This window comes from Sceloporus occidentalis, unplaced genomic scaffold, assembly GCF_023333645.1.
Source record: "Sceloporus occidentalis isolate IW3139 unplaced genomic scaffold, rSceOcc1.0.p SCAF_162, whole genome shotgun sequence".
Classification (NCBI taxonomy): domain Eukaryota; kingdom Metazoa; phylum Chordata; class Lepidosauria; order Squamata; family Phrynosomatidae; genus Sceloporus; species Sceloporus occidentalis.
The window spans coordinates 1,913,369-1,938,944 of record NW_028317142.1 but is presented as its reverse complement, the minus strand read 5'-3'; the positions used below and the strand labels follow the sequence as shown (position 1 = coordinate 1,938,944).

General features: G+C 39.3%; 1 protein-coding gene across 1 annotated transcript in view; it reads left to right on the top strand.

The window, feature by feature from the left end:
- LOC149279567 (protein spire homolog 1-like) overlaps window positions 1-21,690 on the top strand; it is a 30,641-nt gene extending 8,951 nt beyond the window's left edge. The window contains exons 2-15 of the mRNA XM_089501041.1: window positions 1,384-1,509; window positions 4,700-4,783; window positions 5,365-5,529; window positions 6,231-6,317; window positions 7,027-7,156; window positions 10,203-10,366; window positions 12,588-12,672; window positions 13,535-13,677; window positions 16,049-16,222; window positions 19,346-19,483; window positions 20,086-20,156; window positions 20,768-20,795; window positions 20,888-21,024; window positions 21,432-21,690. Of these exons, the coding sequence (XP_089357167.1) occupies window positions 1,384-1,509; window positions 4,700-4,783; window positions 5,365-5,529; window positions 6,231-6,317; window positions 7,027-7,156; window positions 10,203-10,366; window positions 12,588-12,672; window positions 13,535-13,677; window positions 16,049-16,222; window positions 19,346-19,483; window positions 20,086-20,156; window positions 20,768-20,795; window positions 20,888-21,024; window positions 21,432-21,690 (1,791 nt within the window). The remainder of the gene's footprint in view (window positions 1-1,383; window positions 1,510-4,699; window positions 4,784-5,364; window positions 5,530-6,230; window positions 6,318-7,026; window positions 7,157-10,202; window positions 10,367-12,587; window positions 12,673-13,534; window positions 13,678-16,048; window positions 16,223-19,345; window positions 19,484-20,085; window positions 20,157-20,767; window positions 20,796-20,887; window positions 21,025-21,431) is intronic.
- The last annotated feature ends 3,886 nt before the right edge of the window (window positions 21,691-25,576 follow it).

Here is a 25,576-nt window from a genome sequence, read left to right as displayed (position 1 = left end):
TGTGTGTGACCTCTGTGTATTTAAAGACTATAAAATATTCTCGGTATGTAGTCCAAGACCTAGAAATAATTGTATTGTACCAGTTATGTTTAGAGCTGCGGAGTGTGGATTTGCATTGAAGGTTTTAGTGATCTAGGCTAGGTTTAGGAAGTAGTCCATGATGTATCGGGGCTAAGAGCCTGTATCCGGTTTAGGCATGTGCTCCCGGGGCAAGGGGTGTCCTGTATTGGGAATCCTTTGCAGAAGAAGGACCGGTCTGAACTGCCCTTTCAAAAGATGGCCTGCTGCTAGGGGAGAAATACTTGCCCCAGCGCCTGTGTCAGTGCTACCCTCCAGGAGGATGGCAGCAGCTGTCTGTAAACTAAATGACTAATATTTCCAAGTAAAACCCCACTTATTTGGCAAAGGTAGCACTGAGGAAAATGGTCTAAACTCACAGGCTAAAATGGAGGTCCTGTCCCAAAAGAGAACAGTTTTACTTGTGGGACTCTTTTCAGGACCTCAGATTGCTGGTCTACTCCCTAGACTTCTCCACAATGCAGTCCAGGATCACCCACATACAAGAAAATCAATTCAAACTACTTCCATGAGACATATAGAAACATTTTATCAAAGATCTCTCCTCAAAGTATATTTACTGCCCAAGTCTGTACACAAACGAGGAGGAGAGACTCAGACTCCACAAATGAATATTGAAAGCCAAACATACTTGTCGTCTAAGCAATCAAGAACAATACCTTCAGGTTTCTGTGGCAGTCTTAATGTTGGGAAAAAGTGCTGCCCAGTCCTTTCACAAAGCAATTTGTTTTTTTTCCCACTGCGCACTGGTGAATGAGTGAGTCTATTCAAGCAGAGAGGACAAACTTTGTTTGATCTCTGATTAATTCACACTTTTAATGGCTGTTAACACCATATTTCCTTTCCAAGCAGTGTGTTGTTTTTTTCTGAAATGAATGTGAAGCAAGAAGAGCAAACCCACAGGGTCTCATCAATGTTACGTTTAATAATGTTACGTTTGGTCATTTTTAGAAACTGGCATTAAATGGAAACTGGTCTACCCCAGTGTCGAATGTAGGCCAGTGGCAGGTTGCTCTTCCTCAGATGCCTCTAAGCCTCAGAGGTGGACAAGGCCCAGGCCAAGACAGCCAAGTGCCCAAGAGATGTCTACAGTAAAGGAGTTGTTTTTATGTTGTGTATTTTCTAAATGTTAATATGCATTCTGTGTTTCATGTGAATTTTACAGTGCAAAATATGTTTGGGGTTTGTTGTTTTTATTTCAGTTTTGAGATATTTATGTCCCACCATATAGATCGAAAAAAGCTTAATGTGATTTTCTTTCATATATATGTATATATATTTAAGCATGTGAATATTCCTTCACAGGTTTGTGCATCTCGTCTGCCTACTCCATCAGAAGCCTCCAATCACTACCAGGCAGTATGTCGTGCCCTGTATGCGGAGACGATGGAGCTGCATATGTTCCTGACCAAAATTAGAAGTGCAAAACAGGTAAGTTGCTTATTGTCCTGACTGTGCCGAATGGTATCCATACATTGACTACTAAAAGATGATCCCTTTCCCTAAGTAATAAAATAGTTATAAATTATGTAACATTAACCGGAGAATATTCATCTAAATGTATCAACTTGTAGATAGTAGAACATATGCAAGGTATAACAGTCTGTTCTAACAGTATATTATCAGTTCAGGCACATATCCCATAGTCGCTAGAATATTAATGATACATTTAATTGGAATATGAAATTTAATAAAGTACTAAGCGGCACACAGATTTAATCAGTTTGTCACTGGTCTGATGGTGAGGGGGAGCGTGCTGGAACAACTGCGTCCCCTGCCTCTCAGACGGGACAGTTATGTAATGGTTGATCGTCTTACCATCCAAGGCCTTGTGTGCACCATTACAAGAGCTCAAACCTGAAGACAACTTGGATTCCTACTGATGGGTGTAGAGAGACCCTCAACGCTGGGGGTCAGTCAGTTTCTCTTCACTGAGATTGATAAGGTCTCTACTACAATGAAAACCATATTATTTGGGAGGGGGCAGAAAATGTTTCCACCCTAAAATAGTATTAACATAGTTTAAATGCATCTAATATCACAATTGTTTAAAAAAATGGATTTGTTAAATAAACAGTAAGTAAATTGGTCACTTAGGACTGGTCATCTCCATAGACCAGTCCCTTTTAACAAACTAATTCCGCTTCCTGGCAAAATCCTAAATGAACTCAGTGGAAAAAGGTCAACCTCCATCCCTACGGTGTTCCTAACCATTTTTGTGGTAATGTTTGGCATGCCAATGGATGCCTTGAGGTTGGCAAGCTCTGGTGTACATGGTAAGGGGAGCTGCTATGTGTCTTCTAGAGCAGAAATGGGATCTTATACCACCCTGACGCTCTAACAAGCATTCCCTTTGTCAGATATTTCTTTGTTTGGCTTTGGATCAGATAAAATATTAATCATTAGGTTGTCTTGTCTCACATGTGTTGGCAGGCACGGTGCTTGTTTATGTGTAATTTCAAGGCTACATATAATTAAAAAGATTTTGATGCTTCATGAACTGTCTCTTTATAATGTAGACTAGTGGCAATTGACACAACCTAAATCTCAATTCAGCCATATGCTGACTGGCACAAAGATTATACCCCCAACTACTACCTCCAAACAAATAACAATGACCATTTCATTTTTATTTTGTTAAGATTTCTTTAGATCAGCACTATCTTCTTTTTTTATCTTGACAATCTGCAACAAGACAAGGAGACGCGTGCTCTCCTCTAGTAGTTATAAATTCATATGGTTGGGAAAACAAATCTGAAACATAGTTCTCACACAATATTATTTGCACTGATTCTCTAAAGGCAAGCTAGATAAGCTTGGAATTTGATATTTTTAATTGGAATGAGACTTTTATATAAAAAAGGTTTGATACCATGAACTGTATCGTTACTAGATACCGAATATTGAATCCACCAAAAGTACCCAAACTTTTGGCAAGGAAGAAAGCTGCTGTAACCTGGTAACCTCATTGGCATGTTTGATACCCCCAGAGCAGTTGCTAGGGAGCCTCATGTGACTCAAATTACCATTGGTTTCAGGTTGCTAGGCAACAGGCTCCTTGTTGCAGTTGGCAAGATTCACCCGAATGCACATGCACGGGCATAAAAGGCTACATAGTAATCTTTTGCATTTTGTCTACAAAAAATAAACAAGAATACTTAACTTTTTTGCTTGCTTAGGCAATTTAAGATTTGACTCTTGTTTTTTTATGCTTCAGTACGACTGTTACGCACGCTGAATGCATAGTGAAGGATATGTCATTTTAGTATACTGACTCCTTGCCCTGTGTCATGTTGACTTGTTTTCCCCTAGTGTCTTTAAATAAGCAGCCAGCAGGGTTGGTGGCATTTAAGCTTTGTCCTTTGTGTATTGGAAGCGGGAGCAGGTCTTGTTTGTGATCATCAGATAGCAGCAAGTGGGCAGCCATTGGCATTTCACCACGAAGAGCCCGGTGCTTTTCATGTATGTGGCAGAAGTGCCAGATTTTAACTCTTTGATTTCAAGCTGGGTAACTCTTTGGTCCTCCTTTAAAAAAAAAAAAGTTAATATTTTGTTAAATAGTCACAGCACTGAAACATTCCAGCAAATAGAAATCTTTAAGGAAATTTAAACCGATAAAATGTATTTATGCACATAAGGGGTAGTACATAAACGATGACAATCGGATCCCTTGCCTTGCCAGGCCTCCTTCATTTGACCCGGCCAAGAAAAACAGAAACCCTAAAGACATTAGCATTTAGCATACGTGCTTTGAAAAGCCACACTGTGCTACAAGGGCCTGATCAGCCGTCTTCCCGAGAAACAACTCTTTTATTATGCGATCTGAGAATGCCAGCTTCAGCGCCACTGAGTGGGAGACATTTATGGCAAATTGGACAAAAACTCAAGCTGGGAACATGCAGTTTGTAAACACTGATTTGCTGGACATAAGATTTGAAGGGTCCTCAAAGGAATGGATGGAATGTTTAAGAACTTGCACTGGGTTACTGTGGAATCTTGAAATACATTCTTGTAACAAACGAATAAATGGTATATAGTTGCCTTATGGCAACTTGCAGACACATATTTTTCTGCATTATTTTGTGAGTTCCCCTCTCAGCAAGTAAACGAGGAAAAATAATCCCATCAGACATTCATCAGGGTGGGCTGAAGTTGTGTAACTTCAACAATCTACGGTTAAATTCTCACTCTTACCTTCCCCATCACAAGCAACCATGGAAACACTCAATTTTATCAAGTTTATTGGAGATATTGAATCGTTCTGCGCAATAATAATAATAATAATAATAATGTTCTTCAATGCATCCATAAGACCAAACGGGCAACTAGTTTTTACTGCACTGCTTCTATTGCTGTCAGAATTTTCAATGACAAAACCCTTCGTTACTGGCTTCAACCCCCAGAAAACATTAAGCTGTGAGGCGGGAGACACACAAATCCATTGTCGCATGCATTGTCACTTTTATAGTATGTGCTCCCCACACTGTTTACTTCGACGTGTATGAATCTGAATCTTGAGCTGCCAAAAACTTCACACCAGCCTTTAACAAATGAATGCCGATAATAGCTTATTTTAGCTTCTCGTTCCGTTTGGTATACTGACTAGCACGCTTTATTGTAGAGTCTAAAGAAGATTCAAGAAATGGAGAAGGACACAACTGACCGAGGTGGCACTGATCTGGATGACTTAAAGAACGCAGATTGGGTAAGATATGTAATACTGAAAATCCCCAGTGTTCCTTCTTTTATAACATCGGTCTTTCATTGTGAAATTGTAAGAATTATAGCACTTATCAGGGTTTCGATTTTAACATCAAGAGCCCGCTAGTCAAGGGAGTGTTTTAGCAACGAAAAATCTTTTTGCCGTATAACCAAGAAAATCCTTTCCGCCATTCATCTCTAAAGTGTTACTGTAAATGTTATCTTGAGTATGGAACATTATATACAGTATGTCGATACTTAAGTAAATAATACAAAATGCAGTCCAACTGACTCTATGAATTTCTATTATATGACTGAAAAGTATAAGTAGAAGATTATAAAACTTTACATCTTGGAGACATCCTGCGTTTTTGAGCAAGTGGGTAATATGAGTAAGAAAGGACTTTATCTGACAATTTAGAGGACACCACTCCATTCTAGCTGGCTACTCACTATCTTTGGCCGTTCTGAATACTGTAACAAATACATGATCGTTGACATCATTCTTGTTAGCGTTAATGAGGATTGCATTGTTTCTTTTCCGTTAGGCTTTGTTGTGACCATACTCTGTGCATTTTATTTCAGGCACGGTTTTGGGTTCAGGTGATGCGTGATCTCCGAAATGGTGTCAAGCTGAAGAAAGTGCAGGAACGTCAGTACAACTTGCTACCGATAGAATATGAGCTAACGCCGTATGAGATGCTTATGGATGACATCCGTTCAAAGCGGTACACTTTACGGAAAGTTACGGTAAGTCTCTGTCAGGTTGTCCGAGGGGAAAAAAAGCAAATGATAATGGATGAGCTTTCCAACTACAGTTCAGTTATCTTTTGCTAAATGACCCATATTTGTATTTCCCCCCAGAATCCAAAGGTGTATTTCACTTCCAAACAATGCTTGTTTATTGTATGCCAATGGCTAGGCCCTACTGCGCATGGTGTGCAGAACTACTCCGGTGTTCACAAGCACTAGAGGCTCTCCCTCGGCATTCTCCGTTAGCGGTAGCGTTCAGGAATTAATCCTGATGACAGACGTCCTATTCAGTGATTACTACAGAATCGCTCCGTGGAGGGACTTAAAGAAAAATGACCTATTCCTTTGGGAATCAGTGGGTGATAGAAGTCTTAAAAAGAGGCTGACTAGTGAAGGTGACCAATCGCCCACAAATCTGATCTCTCAGAGCACATGTGGATAATAGTGGTATTTCTATTATTATTAACCTATTATCCACAGACTTCTCAGTTTTTTTATCCTAGAGAGATAAACATCTGACATGTCATGTTTCATGTCATGATGCCGGTTATAGCTGGCCCAGGATTTGGCTCAGTTCCTTCTGCCTTAAAACCCTTTAACAGAATAAGGTGGATCTTTAAGTAATATTATGTGCGTTATGTGACAGTATTAATTGTTTATTACTTGTTGACTATATGCATGTTTTCTCTCTATTTCAGGTTCAGGGGGACATCCCACCTCGATTAAAGAAGAGTGCTCATGAAATAATCCTTGATTTCATACGTTCCAGACCCCCGCTAAATCCTGTATGTATTTCTACTTAGTCGTAATCCTGTATTCAGTGCTTTTAGCCTCAGCTTCAATGAATTACATTTCTACAAATACGATGGTAGCAGGGGTCTCTAATGCTTTTCTCGCACAGCCGCTTATCAAAGCAGATTATTGATGCAGAGACAGCTGGCAAACTGTTCACCATAACATTAATGGGGTCAGAGAAAAGTTCATAGAAAACAACTGTGAATTTAAAGTAAAATGTGGAAACATTTTTCAACCATACCAGAGTATTTTAGGTCCTGCAGTAATGATCTTAACAGTATGTTGTATCAGGACTCAATGGGATCTGATCAAATGTCATACCGATAGAAAGTGTTTCTCTTCAGAGTGGTACTTCCGTTTTTCATTAATGTCTATTGAGTTCAAGGTCTTAGAACCTTTTTATACCCTTCTAACACTTATATATATAATTTGTTTCCTTTATTGATGTTACTGTGGTTTTGCCATTTCATCACAAAAAAGAAAATTGCTGAGCTAGTTGACAGTGGATTATGGTTCAACCCGTTTCTGAACGAGAAACTCAACGACGTTGACCTTTAACAGCTTACATTTTTATCTCCTCACTACTCACCTTCAACTCAGTGTGTAATAAATATACCTCATGCCTAAGGGATATCTCAGCAGATTGCATTAATTTACAGACAGCTAATGTGTCAATGCATTCTGTTTACTCTTTCTTAGGTTGCTGCTCGAAAGTTAAAGCCTACGCCACCTCGTCCACGAAGCCTTCATGAAAGGATCCTAGAGGAGATCAAAGCTGAGAGAAAGTTACGTCCCGTGTCCCCTGATGAGATCAGGCGTAGCAGACTAGGTAAGCACTCGGTAGCTGACAAGCAGTAAGTCTGTGCCAGATTACGGGCATGGGTGGGGATGTCCCTTTAACAGCTTTTTAGTCCATGATAAATTTACCATGAGAAAAACATACTTCAAAAACCTGGGGTCTGCTCTAACTATTAGACTTTTTGTTTTACAATTTAGACTGCAAGTACAAAGACACATGTACCATTACCTCCCCATGCTTATACACAGAGGAAGGTCACTAGAATCTAAAACTAGAATTCTGTTTTGTCTTAGTTTATTGCTTGTCGCCCTGGTTCATGTTCTTCTGGGACATTTAGCCCTGTATTCTGAACATATCTGTACTGTTGCATGCATTTTACTACCTGGCTTGTTTTTTGCTATTTGGGAGTTCACAGCAACAGCTCCCAAATTCAGATTACGAGTTCGTAATCAACTGCAGACCTTTTAATTGCTTAAATAATGAGGGTAAATCCCACACCTAGCCACGAAACAATGTCTAATTACTTTTGTCCCCTTGAAAAGGAGGGGAATATAGGTGTAATTCCTAAAGCATTTCCTTAATGTAGATGTTTAGACCCTGAAGTTTAAAGTCTTGCTCATTTCTACACCATTAATAGTGGAACGGACTTGAATCACACAGGTGTCCTCAAGAACACAGGTTCACGAAGAGCATTTTGCATTGCCTCCTGCATAACAATTCTCTGACACATGGGATTTGGATGCCAAAGATCGTCTTAAAGACTGTTTGGTGTTGACCGATAGTGTGGGTGTACACATGGAAAAGTTTACATTTCAGATCTTGTCAGCATGAGACCGCGCGATCTGAAATATCTCTGTGTTGAAAGTGTTTGTTTGTTTACCTGTCCTAACGGATTATTTTTGTTTTTCCAGTAATGCGGCCCCTTAGCATGTCTTACAGTTTTGACATGTCAGGTAAAACTTGCACCTGGCGATATTTGTGGCTGTTATAACACTTTTTTCCATTTGTGCGAAGCACACAATGTTTAGAGATATACCCCCTTTCTACCATGGTCAGAAGTGTGTCTCTCCAGATTTTAAGAAATGCTTCTTCAATTAAATCCGAACAATATTGTATTTCAGATGAAGAAAAAAACATTTCCAAATTTGATTTGGCAAATGAAAGTTTCTTGAACGGTCCATTATTAAGCCAGCATGTTCTTTTCTGGACCCTGTAGAAGGGTTAGTCATAATATGCAAAATCCATCATGGTGCAAAAATGTAAAGTGGCCCTGTCACCATAGAAACTAGGCAAGATGTTGGCTGCCATGATGGCTTTTCAAACTGCATCAGCATCATTTATAAGTGCTAGTACATTCCCCTTAATACATAGAGGTGCTCTGTCTAAACCATGAGTTTGTAGGGGAGATGCATTCGGATATTCATGTCCCTGACTTCACCAATCATTATGATGAGCTTCTCCAGCAAGGGTCACTTACTTGCCTTTCTTATAGGAGAATTGCTCTGGAGGTGATCCTTCATAACCCACAGTCGAGTAGAAATAATTGAACCTACTGACAGCTCGCTCCTGGTTGAGAGAATGACCCTTATTTTTCACGCAGTGTGTTGTTTTCATTTAATTAGATCATGCACTATTATGCCAGTGAGTTCCATGATGACCATGGTAGAAATCGTTTTATTCATCTGTCTACTCTTTCTTTCCTATTTTCCCATTCTTGTGGTTTGTACAGAAATGGTGCCGTGTTGTGTCTGTTCAATGTTCTTCTTCTAGAATAGTCTGGAATCATGGAATGTTCTGTGCTGTTACCGACATTACTAACGGATAAAGAGTTTATTTTGAAGTGGATTTACACTCAGATCAGTCATTCTGAAAATAAACCAAAATGCCTCTGTATCGGTGACCTAAAATATTCAGCGTCTTATAGTGAAACATTTCTGCAGCATGCTTTTTAAATGTTTATCATAGGGCCAGCTTTTAAGGGTTAAAATACAGCTGATGAAATTGGGAACTGATAGGAAGATATTAGAAGACGTATTATCTAGCTCCTGAGATTTTTACGGCCCTGCATATTTACATGAAGGTATTCTTCAACTCATAGCAGTGATAGTGACCTACAACACCGAGGATCTGTTACAGCAGGAGACAACCGCTCCACTGGTAACCAACTCCTTTACCAACCTGATGACATATTAAGCAAGGTGGAGGGGTGGTCAGGGACATGATATAATGTTGCTTTACATCATAGAATGTCTATAGTTAACTGTTATGGTAATTTAGCACTGATTTTTAATTCTAAGCATAATGCAGCTTGCTTTGGGTCAGTGTGTACAGTGGTTGGATTATTCACTGCACACGTGTAGGGAAGCTGGCAAGTTGGGGTATGGCAAAGAACGGGAACACCTCACTGCAACTTAGTAACGAATTGCTGTCCAGCAAATTAACCTTGTCTTATTATATATTATAAAGTAATATCTTTTTTGTAGCATAATGGAAAGGTGTTTCATACCCATGTGTAGAGAGAACAGTTAAAATTGAAGTGGTTTGGTAGAATGGGGATTGCCATTGGGTGATGTGGTAGACCTTTAGACTATTTTACTGCCATATGTTAAAACATTGCCCTTCTGTTTCAGGTAAGCAAAAAGTTAGTAGCAAAATTAGGTAATTATTAGAGTTTATTGCCTCTACCACAAGGCATTAAATTTTGTACTTTTTTTTTATGACCCCTTTATAAAGTCTAGATAATTCCAGAAACAGAAATTGTTTCTATGAATGCTCTATGTTCATGTCAACGTAGAAAAAGTGGATTTCTGCACAACATACGCTCAATTGCTTGCACATACGTACAAAGTTTAGGCTTTGCCGTTTGTGAGACGCAGAGTAAAGAAAATACTTTTATATGGTATGATCTTTTAATATGCGTTTATTTTCATGGAAAAATATATTTTTCGGTATCATTCTGGGTTTGTGCAGTTTTACATCAGGATACCAATTTGGCAATGTCAAACTCCGTAAACAGCGTATTAAATTACAGGGGAGCATAACGGAATCTGAACGCTTGCATTTTTTAATATCTTAGATGTGTCCACCCCGGTCCAGAGAAAACTACCAGACAGCTCAGTGTTTAATGGAGGCGTCGCTCCGCAATCCAAGACAAATAACCGCTCTGCCCAGGTCACTGTCCAGAGGAAGAGGCTTCTGAAGGCCCCCACGCTGGCGGAATTAGACAGCTCCGAGTCTGAGGTGAGATATTCCACACAAAAAAGCAAAACTTTTTTACCATTCAGGCGGGATCTTTGCAGTTTTTTCTGTTCATAACGCAGTAAATATTACTCCATGCCCTAGCAGTATACCTTGGATAGTATAGGAATATGCAAGGATGTGCATGACATTCTATCTATGCCATGTAAACCTTTGTTCTGTAAGAGGACCGTCATTGTGTATGTTCTGCATCGTCGCCACATTTAAATGTGACTTTTTGAACACACATCAACTCTGAAGTATGCTTTGACACACCTATCACACACACACAAAATTATTCATGTGTCCTCCGACCTGTTGTTCTGTATCAGACATGGCTTTGTTTTTCAAGTCTAGACAGCAGACAGGATGCATTTTAATCCCCTACAAAAACCTACACTAGTCTACTGAAAAATGCAGGTGTCTGCTCAGACATTTACACTATTCTGTTTTTTTTTATACTTAATTTAGTTTTAATTTAGCTATTTTGTTACATTAGGATTTTTTTTTAGATTATTTTGTTGCCTGCTGCATGAAAAGACTTCTACTTTTCCAAACCACCTTAAGAGTTGCACAAAAGGTTCTACAAACCTGTGTGTGAATTTGGCAGCATTTTGCAACTCGTGGTCTGTTAGATAATTACTCATCATCTCTACTCATGCATCATTTCTTCCTGTTTGCTGGGATTCCTACTAATTGTGCAGTCAGTGCCGGACCACTGTAGCTTCTGCTAATTCTGACATCTTTTTGTCTGCTATCTGACTCACCCAATGAGTAGACTTGTGTGACGCACAAAAAACAACATGAATTGGCATATTTGGATCTTCTCCACACAGCACTTTTTGGCAGTTTCTTTCCTATACAGTATCAGGACATGGCTGTACGTGTCCTCTGAGATACCTGTCATTACACGGTTCGAGTGGAATAAGAGCACGGAAGAAGGTTTGAGGTGAACAGTGTATGTGTGGTATTGTGTTTGACGATGTATAGAAAGGTGCACAATGAATGGATCTTGCCAAGACTAAAGTAGTGTGCAGAGGATTGTGCGGCAGAGGTTAGCGTAGGATAATGCTCAATGTGATTTAGCAACATCTGGGCTGTTGGGTTTACCATACTTAGACCAAGAAACAGATTTATCACTCATTACGTGCCTCTCAGTATTCCCTGTTATCTTGTATGACAGCACGTTAGTTGTCTTTTAATTACTCCCTTCATTCAATGTTATTTCTCTTTTACCAGAAACTTGGTTTGTTGGTGAGTGGAACACGTATCTGGATTACAGATTAACTAAAAGAGGATTAGTGTTTATTCATTTTTTTTCCTAGTGGGTCTGGCCTTCAGTTAAGATATAAACATAATTCATGTTACACTCTTTGGCTGGCATTCACCATGTCCTGTTGGCAACGAGTATTGATACATAAAGCGGAAGATTGAAACACAATTTACTTTATCATAGTTTAATAGTAAAGCATGGTTAGAAGGAAAGTTAATGACAGAGAATCTAATTTTTGTCCTTAGTGAATGAAGTGGGGAATCTCAGTGTGGACCTTAAGTTCCTCCAATGTGTTCTGAGGATCTCCTGAGGTCCGTTCAGACCGGTTAAGGAGTCACAAATATAAAGAGGAACCAATGTTGTTTGAAGAGCTGCCTACCTGGATATTTAAACATGGAAAATAACCCTTCATATAGCCCAGCATCATATGATAATGGTTTGCCTTAGTGAAATGCTATGGTAGACCACTATAGCAGCATTGATACTTACACAAACAGTTTGATGGTCATGTTTTGATTATATCATACTCTTTCTATGAAATACCTGGAATTCTCCATTGAACAATATGCTGGGAGTTACATATTTCTATATCCTTTTGGTCTATTTTATCACTCTTTGTCTTTAACCTATATGTAAAGCTGTGACTTTTTATTGTCGACGTGTAACTTTTTTTTTTCTTTCTTCCCATGAAGTTTTTTTGCCCAAACAATGTTCAGGTGGAAATAAATGTAACAAAGTGTAAAGTGCGTCATTTGGCTACATTATAATTTCCAGCAGTTATTTGTTGGAAGCTGTGTTTGTTGTCTTTCGTAGTGGCATTGCTGGCATTTCTAGCTGGAATTCTTCATATTGTGCGGCCCACACTGCCGATGAATAGCGATCTGCTCTGTCAGCCAGTGTGAGGTTAGCTTCTGAATAACTATGTAATTCACTGTTATGCTGTTATTTCAGGAGGATTTCGTGCGCAAGTCCACAAGCAGCAGCGCGTCTAATTCTCAGCTTGAAGACACATCACCGGAAGGTGCAAGCCGGAGAAGTAAGACTTTTTTGTAATTTTTTTTTTGAAGGTGGCTATAATAAATATATTTTTGCAATTATTATTACACAATCAAAGCTGGCACCATCATACCAAGGACCTTCAAAGGGCTGGTGCTTCGGAGAGCTGGTCCTTCTCCTGCTTCTTGTGGGAAGAGGTGGAGAAACATTGTAGTGGTGGTACGAGCCTTAGTGGACAAGAAATAGGCAGATAGTAGGCAGAGACAAAACACCTTGATCCCCCCCTCCTTCTCCTACACATAGATTCATGAGTATTCTGGTTTCTCGCAGAGACAAAACACCTTGATCCCCCCCCTCCTTCTCCTACACATAGATTCATGAGTATTCTGGTTTCTCTTTAGAATGTGATTTTTTTCCCCCCCAATGGTTGACCTACACATCCCAGCATGGTCATCACTTGAATATGTCTGGCCATCTTCATATACACGCCCTAATACTTTTAGTGGGAAGCAACTACACCCTAACCTCACACCTGTTCACCCTGTTAACACTTAAACATAGGTATTTTACATGACACCCACTGCATGTTACATCTCATGTGACTAATGGCTAATTGCGGCATAGCTTGTGTAACACAGCAGCAACCAGGAAACAGTCCAGGAAAGAGCCGGGTTGGCCTGTGCGGTAGTCGGCCATGTCTTTAGTTAGATCTTCCTCCCACATTTTATAGATAAGTGATCATCGTCAGCCTGACACATTACGTTCTTTAGGTTGTACACTTGAATAGTGTTTTCAAAAAAGATTGAAAATGTCAGCTTTTTAGTATTTTTTTTTTAGCAGCAAATGTTTTATTGTAGTACAAAGACGCATGGTGTTTCCAGCATATGTCATTTTCTCTTCAGCACCCCCCAGATTTCTGCCAATTTCCTCAACACCTCAACCAGAGAGGCGTCAGGCCCCGCAGAGACGTCACTCCATAGAAAAGGAGACCCCCACCAATGTACGGCAGTTTTTCCCCCCATCCCGGCAGAGCTCCAGATCTCTGGTAAGCAGCGGTCACAGCAGGATGGAATCCTGGGAATGGGTTGTGTCTGCCTCCCTGCTTGTGAGGTGACCAGAAAGCACGTTTTTATCATTATACCAACAATTAACTTTCCTCCATCTAACTTTGGAACCAGTCAGGCATCATATCCAATCCATCTTCACCTATGATATTCACGGGTTGTGTCCCATCCATTGGGTTAAAGATGGGTACATATTGTCATCCTAATGATTTTTTAAGCAACAACACCTATGATACCCAGCCAGAAACGCAATGGCTGGTTTCAATGAACAAAGCATTGCATTCCTATTAGCTGCGTAACTTTCCTGACAGTAACAGGAAGTTATTATTACGCGTCGTATGTATTTTCATATCTTTACCAGTCCTTGTTATAGATGAATGAAATGACAAGTGAGTGCAATATGCAAAGCATTATAGCAAAGGGAAATTGAGATAGCTTTGGTTCTAGAACAGGTCCTAAATAAATTTTATTGGAGAATGAGCCTGACAAAGTCTGACGTGTTTAGTAGTAGTTGACGAAAACAACAATTGAACCAAAAGAAGCTCTTATATTTTTTGTTTGTTAATGAGGAAATGTAGAAGTAGTGTCTTGTAGCAACCGGTTTTGTATCAATGTACAAGAACACTGCATTTATGTATGAAGCGAGGAATGTCAGAAGGCTACGTGCTGCTTGGCTGATGGAAGAGTGTACAAATCCCTGTAAGAGGCTACCAACGAACGTGCGGGCTGTTGGACACACTGGCCTTAGTCGAGCCTCCCACATACCTAACAGATGGCCGCAGGCTGCAAAGGTGCACACCTGTGTGATTTATCAGCAGCTGGCCTTAAAGCCCAGTAATGCTGTCATAGGTTTCATCCCAGCCTCAAAATGTTAGGCGAATGGCTTAGAAAGGTAAACTCCTGTTTTATGGACTGAATGATTTTGATTACTGTTCAAAATTTGGGGTCATCTGAGCTGGGATTTGAGGTGGGATGAAGCATTTAATCTCAACAATGTGGCTAACTCTCCTCACAAGGGCTGGCCCTGCTTACACTGGTAATTATCGTTTAAAGATACTGTTCCACCTACCTACTGAAGTCTTGCATCATCAGAAACCTAATTCCTAGTTCTTTTGAATGTCCAAACCCTTCCCAGAAATGATTCTTTGGTCATGTCAAATTTTGCTTCAACCACATTTGTCATGTGACAAGGTAGGCACTGAGATGTTGCCACGGAAACAGAAAAGGCTCTAAATGAAAGAATAAAGAGGCGGCTCTTCTAAGGTTTATTTGCTTAACATGGCAAGGTGTAGTTCCCTAAATAATAGGGTCCACTGTAAGTCTCCGTCTACCCCAGTGAACCGTGCGTATGCGTAATCCGCGTATCGAGGACACGGAGAAACACATTGTACATTGAGGGCAGATATGCATTACATGTAGTGTGAGGGGAAAAAGGCATGTTTGTATAAGGGTGTTAACATATGTTGCATGACAGGCGGTACCATGTTTCCAAGATAATTCTAATCGCTAAATAGCCCTATTTAGAAAACACCCACATCCTATTGTGTATCACTGACAACTATTATGTACAGATTATATCCTGAAATTATCCCGGAGATGCAGGGTTACTTTCCAAATTAGCGATAAAGATCTCCTCTTGTGTAACAGGGAGAGGTGCTTATAAATATGAAGAGCAGAGCCCAAGAGAAGCATGTTTGCTGGTGTGATAGTGTGCTTTGGTTATCAGTAGAGATTTGGTGCCCTCTAGTGGAATTTAAGCAGTAAGCATGATGAGGGCAGGGGGGGTGAGCATTAAAGTGCATCTGTCATGGGAAGATCATATAAATGCAGTATGGAGAGAGGACCGTTATATTAGGTAATGCAGAAGGAAGGTTGCTGGTGAGGTACATGCGTGTATCTGCATGCATCTGATGTGCATATTCTTGGAACATATTAAGTACATGCAGATGTGCACCCTGCCTACCAAAAACATAATTTACTATATATATAACACTTTTTGTTTTGTCGGTGTATAGATCAAATGTTATTTCTTTCCTGGAATTAACAAGTCTCCTTTTAAATTAAAGAACACAAACATGGAAAAATACTTACCTGATATTATCATTTATAACCTCTACATGGCGCAAAGAGAAATGTTCTAGACCCGCTACTGTCTTTAATCTAATCGTGGGAGCTATGTGGTAATTATTTATCCTGCAAGATCTTGGGAAGAATGTCCGGTTCGCGATCCAGGGTGCCTGTTTTTAAGCCCCTTCCCCTACACGGCTCGGCTTGATATCCTAGTAGGTAGCACAGCGTCGTGCTCTAGTTTGGCATACAAGCCCTTTATTCTCCTCCCTGTTTGTTATTTAGGTTCCTAGGATAACCAGTTTCTTTCCAAGGATGACCTTCCGACAGCCATTTTCCACCCTACACACAACCTCTCTGCTGGGCTCTCATCCTTTTGAAGCAGCCATGTTTGGGGCAGCAGGGGCTTTATTTTATCTGTGTGAGAGAGTTTATGCCAGCAGGTGGAGAGCACCCCAGGTTTGCCATATTCACCTCCAGTTTGCCTCTGAAAATGATTGTTCTGTCCTTCCTTCTGCGTTCTAACGGTGCCTTGGCTGCAGTATCCTTGCAGTAGAGGCGCTGGTACATACATAATGTAACTTTGGATGGGGAATTTGTGATTTGTTGACCTGCCAATCATCTTGCATAAAAAAACAACCAAATCATACTTGAAAAGGACAGCAAATTTCTAACGCAGTATCAGTCAACACCTTAGTCTCAGATATGTAGATATGTGGACACCGATCTGGACTTATAAACACACTTATAAAATGATCCTCGTTATCCAGAATATGTTTCAAGTGTTACAGAAAAGCACCTCCAGTTTGTATGTGGTACAGATACATTAAGATGATATATAGGTTATATAGAAGGTTAAGTTCGCGCATCGCGCATAAGAGCGTTACATCTGCTCCTCTCTTTGTTAATCTTCATAAGGACATCTAACTGATGATTATTCATCTCATCCTATGTGATATGGAGGCATAGATTTTATATATTTGGCCACAAAATACTATATCGTACTACGGGAGGATTTCTCCTCTGCAATGAGGATCATTTTATGAATAGCTTGTTAGCCCTGTGTGATTCAAAATCTGCAAAGATTAATTTTGATTTTTCTCAGAGACCTCTTTAATGAAAATCTTAGATGCTGCGTGAAAAATTTGTGGTGTTCTTTAAAGAGAATTGATTAAAAAAAAAAGAACATTAGCATTTTGTCAGAAACTCATTTGCACCCTTCTTAATTTATAGTGTTTTTATACATTTGTCATTTTAATATTCCAGTTTTCTCCATTTCAGGACACATGGTTTATAATTCAGAAGACTGGGACTCTGGTATTAAGAAGTAGAGCGCTGACCCGCAGTACTAATTTTATGTATTTGTTAAAACACCTTAGTCTTACGTACTGTGGCAAGTGGTCCTTACATGTATTTGCCTAACTACAGGAATCCCATGCCCTTAACACAGAAATACTCTAATACCAGAGAAATTAACAAGGGTCACATTAAGTCCACTTCAGGTGCATGAAAATAAGATATATGATATTGTTAACTCCGACTACTACAAGTAACCATTGGATAGCATAGCGTCCGTTTCACACCGAGAATCACTGTGCCCTACTGATACTCTGCACATCATTTTGGACTTGTGTGTTAAAATGATTCACTACTTACTTCTTTAAAGGCAAAGAATGCCCATGCAGTAAATGTGTGTCTTTCCGTGTCCCACGTCCTAGACTGTCCAAAGTAATAACAGACATGTATTGTCTAATGTTCCAGTCTTGTGTTGACAAAGCAAAAGTTTACAATGACACATGCTGAAGTGTAAACTAGAATGAATTTGATTCCTGATAGAAACATAGAATTTGACAGCAGATAAACATTTGGTCCATCCAGCCTGCCCATTTTTCCTGAAGCAAGGCTCAGGTCTTAATCAGTCCTTTGATTCCGGATAGCTTTATGTCTATCCCATGCATGTGTAAATTCCCCCACTGTATTAGCCTTTACCACAAGTGATAGGATGCCGATGTCTCAATAAAGTAAAACTTGTTCTGTATGTTACATCTCAACCTTTGACCCTCTAGTTTAAGAGAATGAACTCTAGTTCTAACATTTCATCTCTTTCTTGAAATAAACTTCCTTCTTGTCCCTTGTTGAATCCCTTTAAGTATTAAAGTGGTTCTAATACATCTCCTATTTCTCTTCCTACCTCCATACTATAAATATTAAGATCCCTTATTCTTTAGTGGCCTTCCTCTAAACTATTTCCATAAAGGCTATACCTTTCTGGAGTTGGGGTCTCCAGAACTGCACACAATACTATAGGTGAAGTCTGACCCGAGACCTATTAAGTGTCGGAAGCACCTTGTATGGTATGCCAGCTATTGTTGAAATGTTTGTCTTGGGCAGTGTGAACTTTAAGCCAACCAAGAATGGATAGGAGCTGCAGAACCTAGAATTCAACAAAATCTTGGCATGACCATTTGGCTACTTTTGCAATGCAGAACAAACATGAGAATGATTAGAATGGCTGCTGGAATTACATACCAGAGATCTTCTTCTGTGTCTAGTTTGCTCAGTGTGTTAGGAGAATGTGACAGGGAGATGAATATAACATACAGATGGAAGGAACCCAGGGCATCCTAATGTTGTTTGCAATAGAGCATTCTAAACACCTTTTTATACCAGTTGTTTCTCCACAAACCAGGTGAGACTGCAGGCCATGGATGTACCCGACGGGGTATGTTTTATAAAGTATTTTAAGCCTTAGTCCGCCATGAGCAATAGAACCAGGTTGCTTGTTAGGTGTTTAACACATTTGGTGCTGGATGGTGTGCTTGGAAAGCATATACCGTCTAGAAACATAAGGGTCGATATGTAGTTAGGAATAAAGATGAAAGGTTCAATAGAAGGTGGCTTAATAAATGCTAATGTTTGCATGGTGTGTTACTCCAATCTTGTCTAGTGTAAAGGCAGAGCCAGGGACAAGCCTAGCTGCTTTCTTTAGACTAGTATAATGGTGTTAGCAGGCAGAGAACAGCGTAGACACGCGTCCCAATGCTCTGCCTTTCACATAGACGCACAATGATGCCAATCTGCTTGTTAAAAGAGGCATTTTATTCTGTGGTGGCTGTGGTGCTTATATACCTTTTGGCACATCTTTACTGCTACTTTTACCCTTACCATTTTCACCCTTTTTAATTGCCAGAGTTTTTGGGAACACTACCACAGCATAAAATTCTCTATTTTGAGGTTGCTTACTAACACTTATATCTGATCGCTCTGCCCACCTCCGACTGACTGTTGCGTGCAGACCTATTGTCAAGAAAGCAAAAATAACGTTCAATGATAACTTGGCTACATTGGTCTATGAACAGTAATAAAGTGCTCAGGAGGTGTGGCAGCCCAAATACTCTGGACAGCCTTCCCATCAATGGAGATCATGTCTGCTTTGGTTAAATCCAAGAAGCCATCGTTCACAACACAGGCTGTCCAGGGAACCTTCTCTTTCTTATATACTAATCGAGGTGTTTGGTTGATGGTTGACAAACCCCCAGAGTTTAGGTATATGCCCTCTAAAATGAGGCTGTTGAATTTCAGGAGGAGTTTTGCTATCCAGTAGAATGCCTGGCCCTCACAGTGGAGGAAGTAATGCATATACGGCAGGTGCTGGTGAAGGCCGAGCTGGAGAAGTTTCAGCAGTATAAAGATGTCTACAACGCCCTGAAGAAAGGAAAGGTACAGCTTCCCAGCCTGTTTGCATTTCTCATTCATACAATTTCTCATTTAGTAAAATTCTTATGCTTTGTATTGTCAGAATGAGGTTTCTGAACATAAGACATTTTAGCCATAAATTTAGGAGATTGATCCAATGGCTAATGTGAATTCCTTGGGTCATGCTCTAGTCTAGAGTCTTGTTACTTGAATTGAGCCATAGTAAAGAAAACTGAAAGCATGATGAATAGATATGCTAAGTATAAAGAATAAAAGAATGCACGTGCGTATTCTACGGTTAGTAGATATATTGTGCTGCATACATAAAGCTTTTTCCAGAGCTTTGTTTAAAAATGGATCAAACGGCATCTAGACAATGGGATGTCTTCCTAGTTCCTCTGTAAACATCTTTCCTATAACCAAAAGGCTCTCGCCTTCATCATATAAACAGTATTCTAGGCCCGTTGCCTTCTGGCGAAACTGGAATGTTTCACTTTTTATTACTATATAGTATGCGCAGCAACTTTCCTTACACTTTTCAAATTCATAATTTCTGCATTGTAATATAATAATAATTGTAATAATAGTTTGACCAGGGGTGTGACAATCCATTTTTTTTCCCGCAGCTTTGTTTCTGTTGTCGAACAAAAAGATTTTCCCTCTTCACATGGTCTTACACATGTCAGTTTTGCAAAAGGTACGGGTATTTGATGAGTACTTAATACTTTCTTACCTGCATGATTATATATATATATATATATATGAACTTGAGTAATAAGTAATTTGCCTACAACTCAAAGGATTGTGTTAGAAAGAAAGGCCTATCATTAAGACTGCATGAGTCAACTCTCTAGGATTCCGTTCTTTAGAGGGTACGTTTAAAAAAATATATATTATATGAGGGAAATACGGAGAAGGCAAATAGGTGTGCCACCAGCATAGCCAAGAATAAGCAACCCTAAGTCCCTTACCCTATGGCAAGTTACTGGAGTCAAGAGTGCCCCAAAATAATCTTCAGAAGCATTATCAGAGTAAGCATAATTAAAAGGGCACTCAAAATAGGGAAAAATTAGGTGCGTTTCCTGGCCAGACGATAATGTTCTATCTTTCCTGAAAGGAGACTAAACGTAGGAGTTGCAGTTTTTGATGGAGCTGGTTTTCCATATGCCAAGGATACAGACCGCCAAGTGCAGCTGGATGGCACTATTAAAATGTTAAAGCAGGCAATCTCAGAGGAAGGGAGTATTTTTGCAGAAAAAAGGTTTTTATGGAACAGAGACTGACGTTTCTTTTTCATTTTTTTTAAAGGCCTGTGTGCTCACAGTGTTGCAAAAAGGTATGTGTCTCAAAAACCGATTAGTTCAAGTTTGATTTAGTAAGTAGATTTATTATGTGTGTTGAAATGTATTTATTCTTCTTTTGCAATAGATGCGTTTACCGTCCAAGCCATATTCTACCCTCCCCATTTTTTCCTTGGGACCTTCTGCCTTGCAAAGAGGAGACAGTTTTTTGAGACCAGAAAGGCCCTCCACGAGTCACCATAAGCCAATGAAAAGCCTGCCCAGGTGAGTGATGTTAAAGCCCTTTTATTGACTTATAGAATTAAAACCTCTGCGATGCTGGTCACCAAATCTAACTACTTCTGTCACAGGACAAAACTATACTAAATCATTATTTTCTACTGTGCTTTTCTACTTTTCTAGTGTATTATATCTTGTATTGATGCCCGTGGGCCTGCATTTTGTAATAATTTATTTGTTTTTGGAACACATTCACAAATGTATTTAGTGTATGCCTGAATAACATAAAATGTGCAGTACACGTGCAGTAAAATATGTATAATGTGCAAATTGGTAAGGTGAAGTGGGGAAAACACTCCCTCTATAACACCAGGAGCCATAGGGCCTCTTGGCTTTGTTCTGTTTGTGGCTGCTAAAGGCTCACATGGGATGGTTCTGTTGTTTATTTTTAGGTTGCCGTCCAAATCAAAGTCTGTAGACAAGTCAGATGAAGAACTTCAGTTTCCGAAAGAGCTCATGGAGGATTGGAGCACCATGGAGGTGTGCGTGGACTGCAAAAAGTTTATCTTGGAAATCATTAGTTCCAGCCGGCGCAGCCTCACGCTAGCTAACAAGAGAGCCCGGTTAAAAAGGAAAACTCAGTCGTTCTACGTGTCTTCAACGGGAAGCTCGGAGTATCGGCCGACAGAGAGAACAATCAATGAGATCTGATTCTCTGTGCCTTTTCATTCTTTTTGCTTCTGTGTGTTGACTAACAAGGCTGTTGGCGTTTCTTTAAGCATTGAGCAAGCTTGAATTCTGAGAAATAGCACATGAACAATTATAATTTTTAACTTGCTCTAGATGCATCAAACAGTCCCGCCGTTCCGATGTTGCAGCCGGTAATTCCTCTGCACTGGAAGAATGCAACTATTGCCTTTTTATGTTTCTTTTGGTTGGACAGGATTGCTGCTGGATTTCAGCGGACCAGAATACTGTTCTGCCTGCAAGAGGAACCTTTATGGACTTCTTTGTCTGTTACCTCATTATAACAGTACCTTTTCTTGTCCTGCTCGATGGAAAGAGGGAATTACTTGTTCTGTGTTGTTCCTACATCCCTGATTGTAGCTTAGTAATCATTAGCTGAACTAGTTTACTCCAAAGTACAAACGTGTCTTTTTCTGGACAAGCTGCACAAGTCCCAATAGCTCCATACAGAGAGCTTTTTAAGTAAATCCTTCAGGTATTATTTTGATGTTGCAAGCAGTAGGGTGCTCATAACTTCAGTCCCGTAGGAACAATTAATAAACTTTTAGATGGAGAAAAATAGCACTTTTTTTTATTTCTGCCTTTAGTGCCAAAATAAGTCTTCCCAAGCCAAGCCCATCATTCATATATCTATGCATAGCATTCATTTCACCAGCTTCTTCTTGTGTTTTGATATTGACAATCCACCACCACTGAAGAAAAAAGGAAAGATACACTTCCAAACAAAGAATTATTATTATTATTACATTTATATTATCTAACAAAGTGGTGGGAGCATAGTCACAAGAGCAGAGACCTGGTTACTGCAAGAAAAACAAGAACGGACCATACAATGTATGAAATAAGTCACCAAAAAAGGTTTGACAATACTGAAAAGTTGTCTTCTAAATACTTTAGGCAGGCAGTGTATAAAGGAATTCCAAGATGTGAATAGTTTTTGTTCACATTATGAGACTCTGTCAATTTCTTCCTGGCATGAAGGTTAGCCTATATGAGATTTAAAAAAAAAAATGCTCCTTCGCAATATTTTTTTAAGTTTTGGTAATTTTGAGTGGGCAGGGGTTTTGTAATAACAATAATAATAATAAATAAAAAAAATTCTCCGTCGATCATATCATCCAGTGCCATGCCTCCTCCTTCCGGAAGACAGGCCCTGCATAATATAATCCCATTTTTTTATATAAACACATAATTTTATTTTATAAGGCAGAGCTACACCTGCGCTCAACAAGGTGTAGCTCCGTTTTCCGAGTTTTATCATATTGTAGGAAGAGGCCAGCATTGTGTTATGTTACCATTATAGAGGTCTTCAGGTAAAGCCTTGATCCATTCCCTCTGTAGGATTCTCTTTTAGCTTCACAGTTACAGTATATGAAATGATTATTGTAAATACTTGTATCATATTTATAAATGTGTTCGTATTTTGGACACTTGTGAGCAGGAACATTTAGACACGGAAGGAATTGCATATTTATATGTATATCAACTATAATATAATTTAAAGAGTCAAGAGTCCTATTAGATACCTACTAGGAATCATGCGTACAATAACATATTATGTTAACGAGCTGCGGTTAGAGCTCATTGCTAATAATTTTATTTCACTTAACGTCAGTGCCAGATAGGTGTGGGGTGTATTCTGTTTCTCACTCCTCAGGCACGTTGGAGATTTTTTTTTTTCGCGTTCTTGTGTGCAATTTGTTACTGTGTTTTATTTGTGAACAGTGTTTTGGGTTCAATTTCATTTTTATTTGCAGCCCTTTGGTTATCGGAGAGGTCATGCCTCTGGCAACCAATTGGTTCAAGGGTCAAATTCCCTTTTAATAACACAAAGCTTTTATTGGAACCAGTAAAAAAAAAAAGAATTAAGGAGAGCCCACACAACATATACCAAAAACTGAACAAAAATATACCACCAACACCCTTACACTCATCTAATGTGCCTAGTATAATTATTCCTGTTACACCATAGTAGTTTCTATACAACGTAGAAAAAGAGCCCCAAGGACGCTATATCCTAGTTTTTTTTTTCTCCTATTAACATTTTCTAATGCTTTTGATATTGGGATATGTTGTGCGAGTTCCCTTCATATTGTCTTTTTTAATATACTGGTTCCTGTGAAACGTATTGTAATTTTAAGAGAATTTCTCCTTTCTTGGATAGTCTAATAGGTTTTTAGTTCCAATTCCCATTTTGGAAATTTTGTTCAACCAGTGGGAAAACATGGCAAAAGCTAGAACAGGCCATGATGGAGATTCAGCCTTTCATTCATTGTAGTTGGTCTAGATTATATGTCATTGACAATTCCCCGTTGACTCTTATCTCCTTCTACGTTTACCCCGCAGCAGCCAGAATGGTCTGTGAGGACAATAAGAGGCTTTTACATCGTGATCTTGTAGTTCTTCAAATATACAATTTCGTACTGTACTTTCAAGGATGTAAACATAGTCATGAGGTTGTCCTGAGTTTATGTTAACATTTTTTGCATGGCATTTGGAAAAAATCTTATGCCTGGATATATTACGCAAAAGAAAAAAAAATCAGTAAATCACCACCTTACCAGTGGCTGCCGTGCAATGTATAAAAGTTGTTTTATTGCCAATCCATGCCCAGTACCAACAATAAAATATTCATTTTGCAGACTTGATGAATTTGTGTGTTTTAAATAAGACCAATCCACCCGATGACCATCAGCCTGTGTAAGAGATTTTTTTTAGATAAATAAATATCTTAATTAAGCAGTACCGACAAGGAGGCACAATTGTATCCGTTGGTGACATCTAACAAAAACTTCTTGTCAGTTGTAAGGGAACAAAACCTTGAGTGTTGATTAGTCTCATACATGAGGTATGGTGTAGAATGCTGCTTGACTACAAATAATTTAATAATAGTATAATCAATCTTTTTTTGTTCGTGATCTCCACTATGTGGTTATCTAGAGAAAATTAGTGTAACATGCTGTGTGCTTTGATTAATTATTAGACAGAGTGTAGTCTGCCTTATTATGTTGCATTTAAGTACTGTTTTGAAATTACATTTATCACAACATTGTGATTTTTATCTCACCCTGCTGTTTAAAAGAAGCAGGAGCTGAAAATTACAATTGAGTGTCCCCAAAAAGAAGGATACCGGGTTGGGGTGAGAAGGGGACAGCTATTCAGTGCCCTCCACTAATATTAGCACCCTGGGTAACTATGAACAAAGAAGGGTGTGAAAATTGTCTTTATTGTTTAACCCATTGACCTTTTCTTAAAAAAAATACACACAAAAAACTCACTGATCTAAAACAATTGCAGCATAACACAAGTTTATCCAAAAAAATGAATTAAAAAAAGTTGAAATATGTGTGGCAAAATTCTCCTATAATGCCTGATGAGGTTGGCGAATACACAACAAGGGATCTGAGACCATTCCTCCATACAGAATCTCTCCAGATCCTTCAAACTGTGAAGTCCACATTAGTGGACTCTCCACCCACCTATTTGGTTTAAGTCAGGGGACTGGGATAACCATGATAGGACCTTGATTTTATGGTCAGCAAACCTTGAATTTACAGTCAGCCCAAAAACATTCTAAAGAGCCACCACCATATTTAACTGTGAGCATTAGGTAGGCTCCATTTTGGTTTCACCTGACCGTAGTACCCATTCCAATTTGAAGTTCCAGTAGTGTCTGGCAAACTTACGACGGTTGAGTTTGTGTTTGGATGAGTAGAGGCTTTTGTCTTGATTGTAGTTATGGAGAATTTCTGACCCCAAGACGCAACTAGCTTTTGCAATTCTCAGGATGTCATCCTTGGAAACACGTCTTCTTCCAGGTTGGTTCATACCATTTCCAGTTGACTGGAAG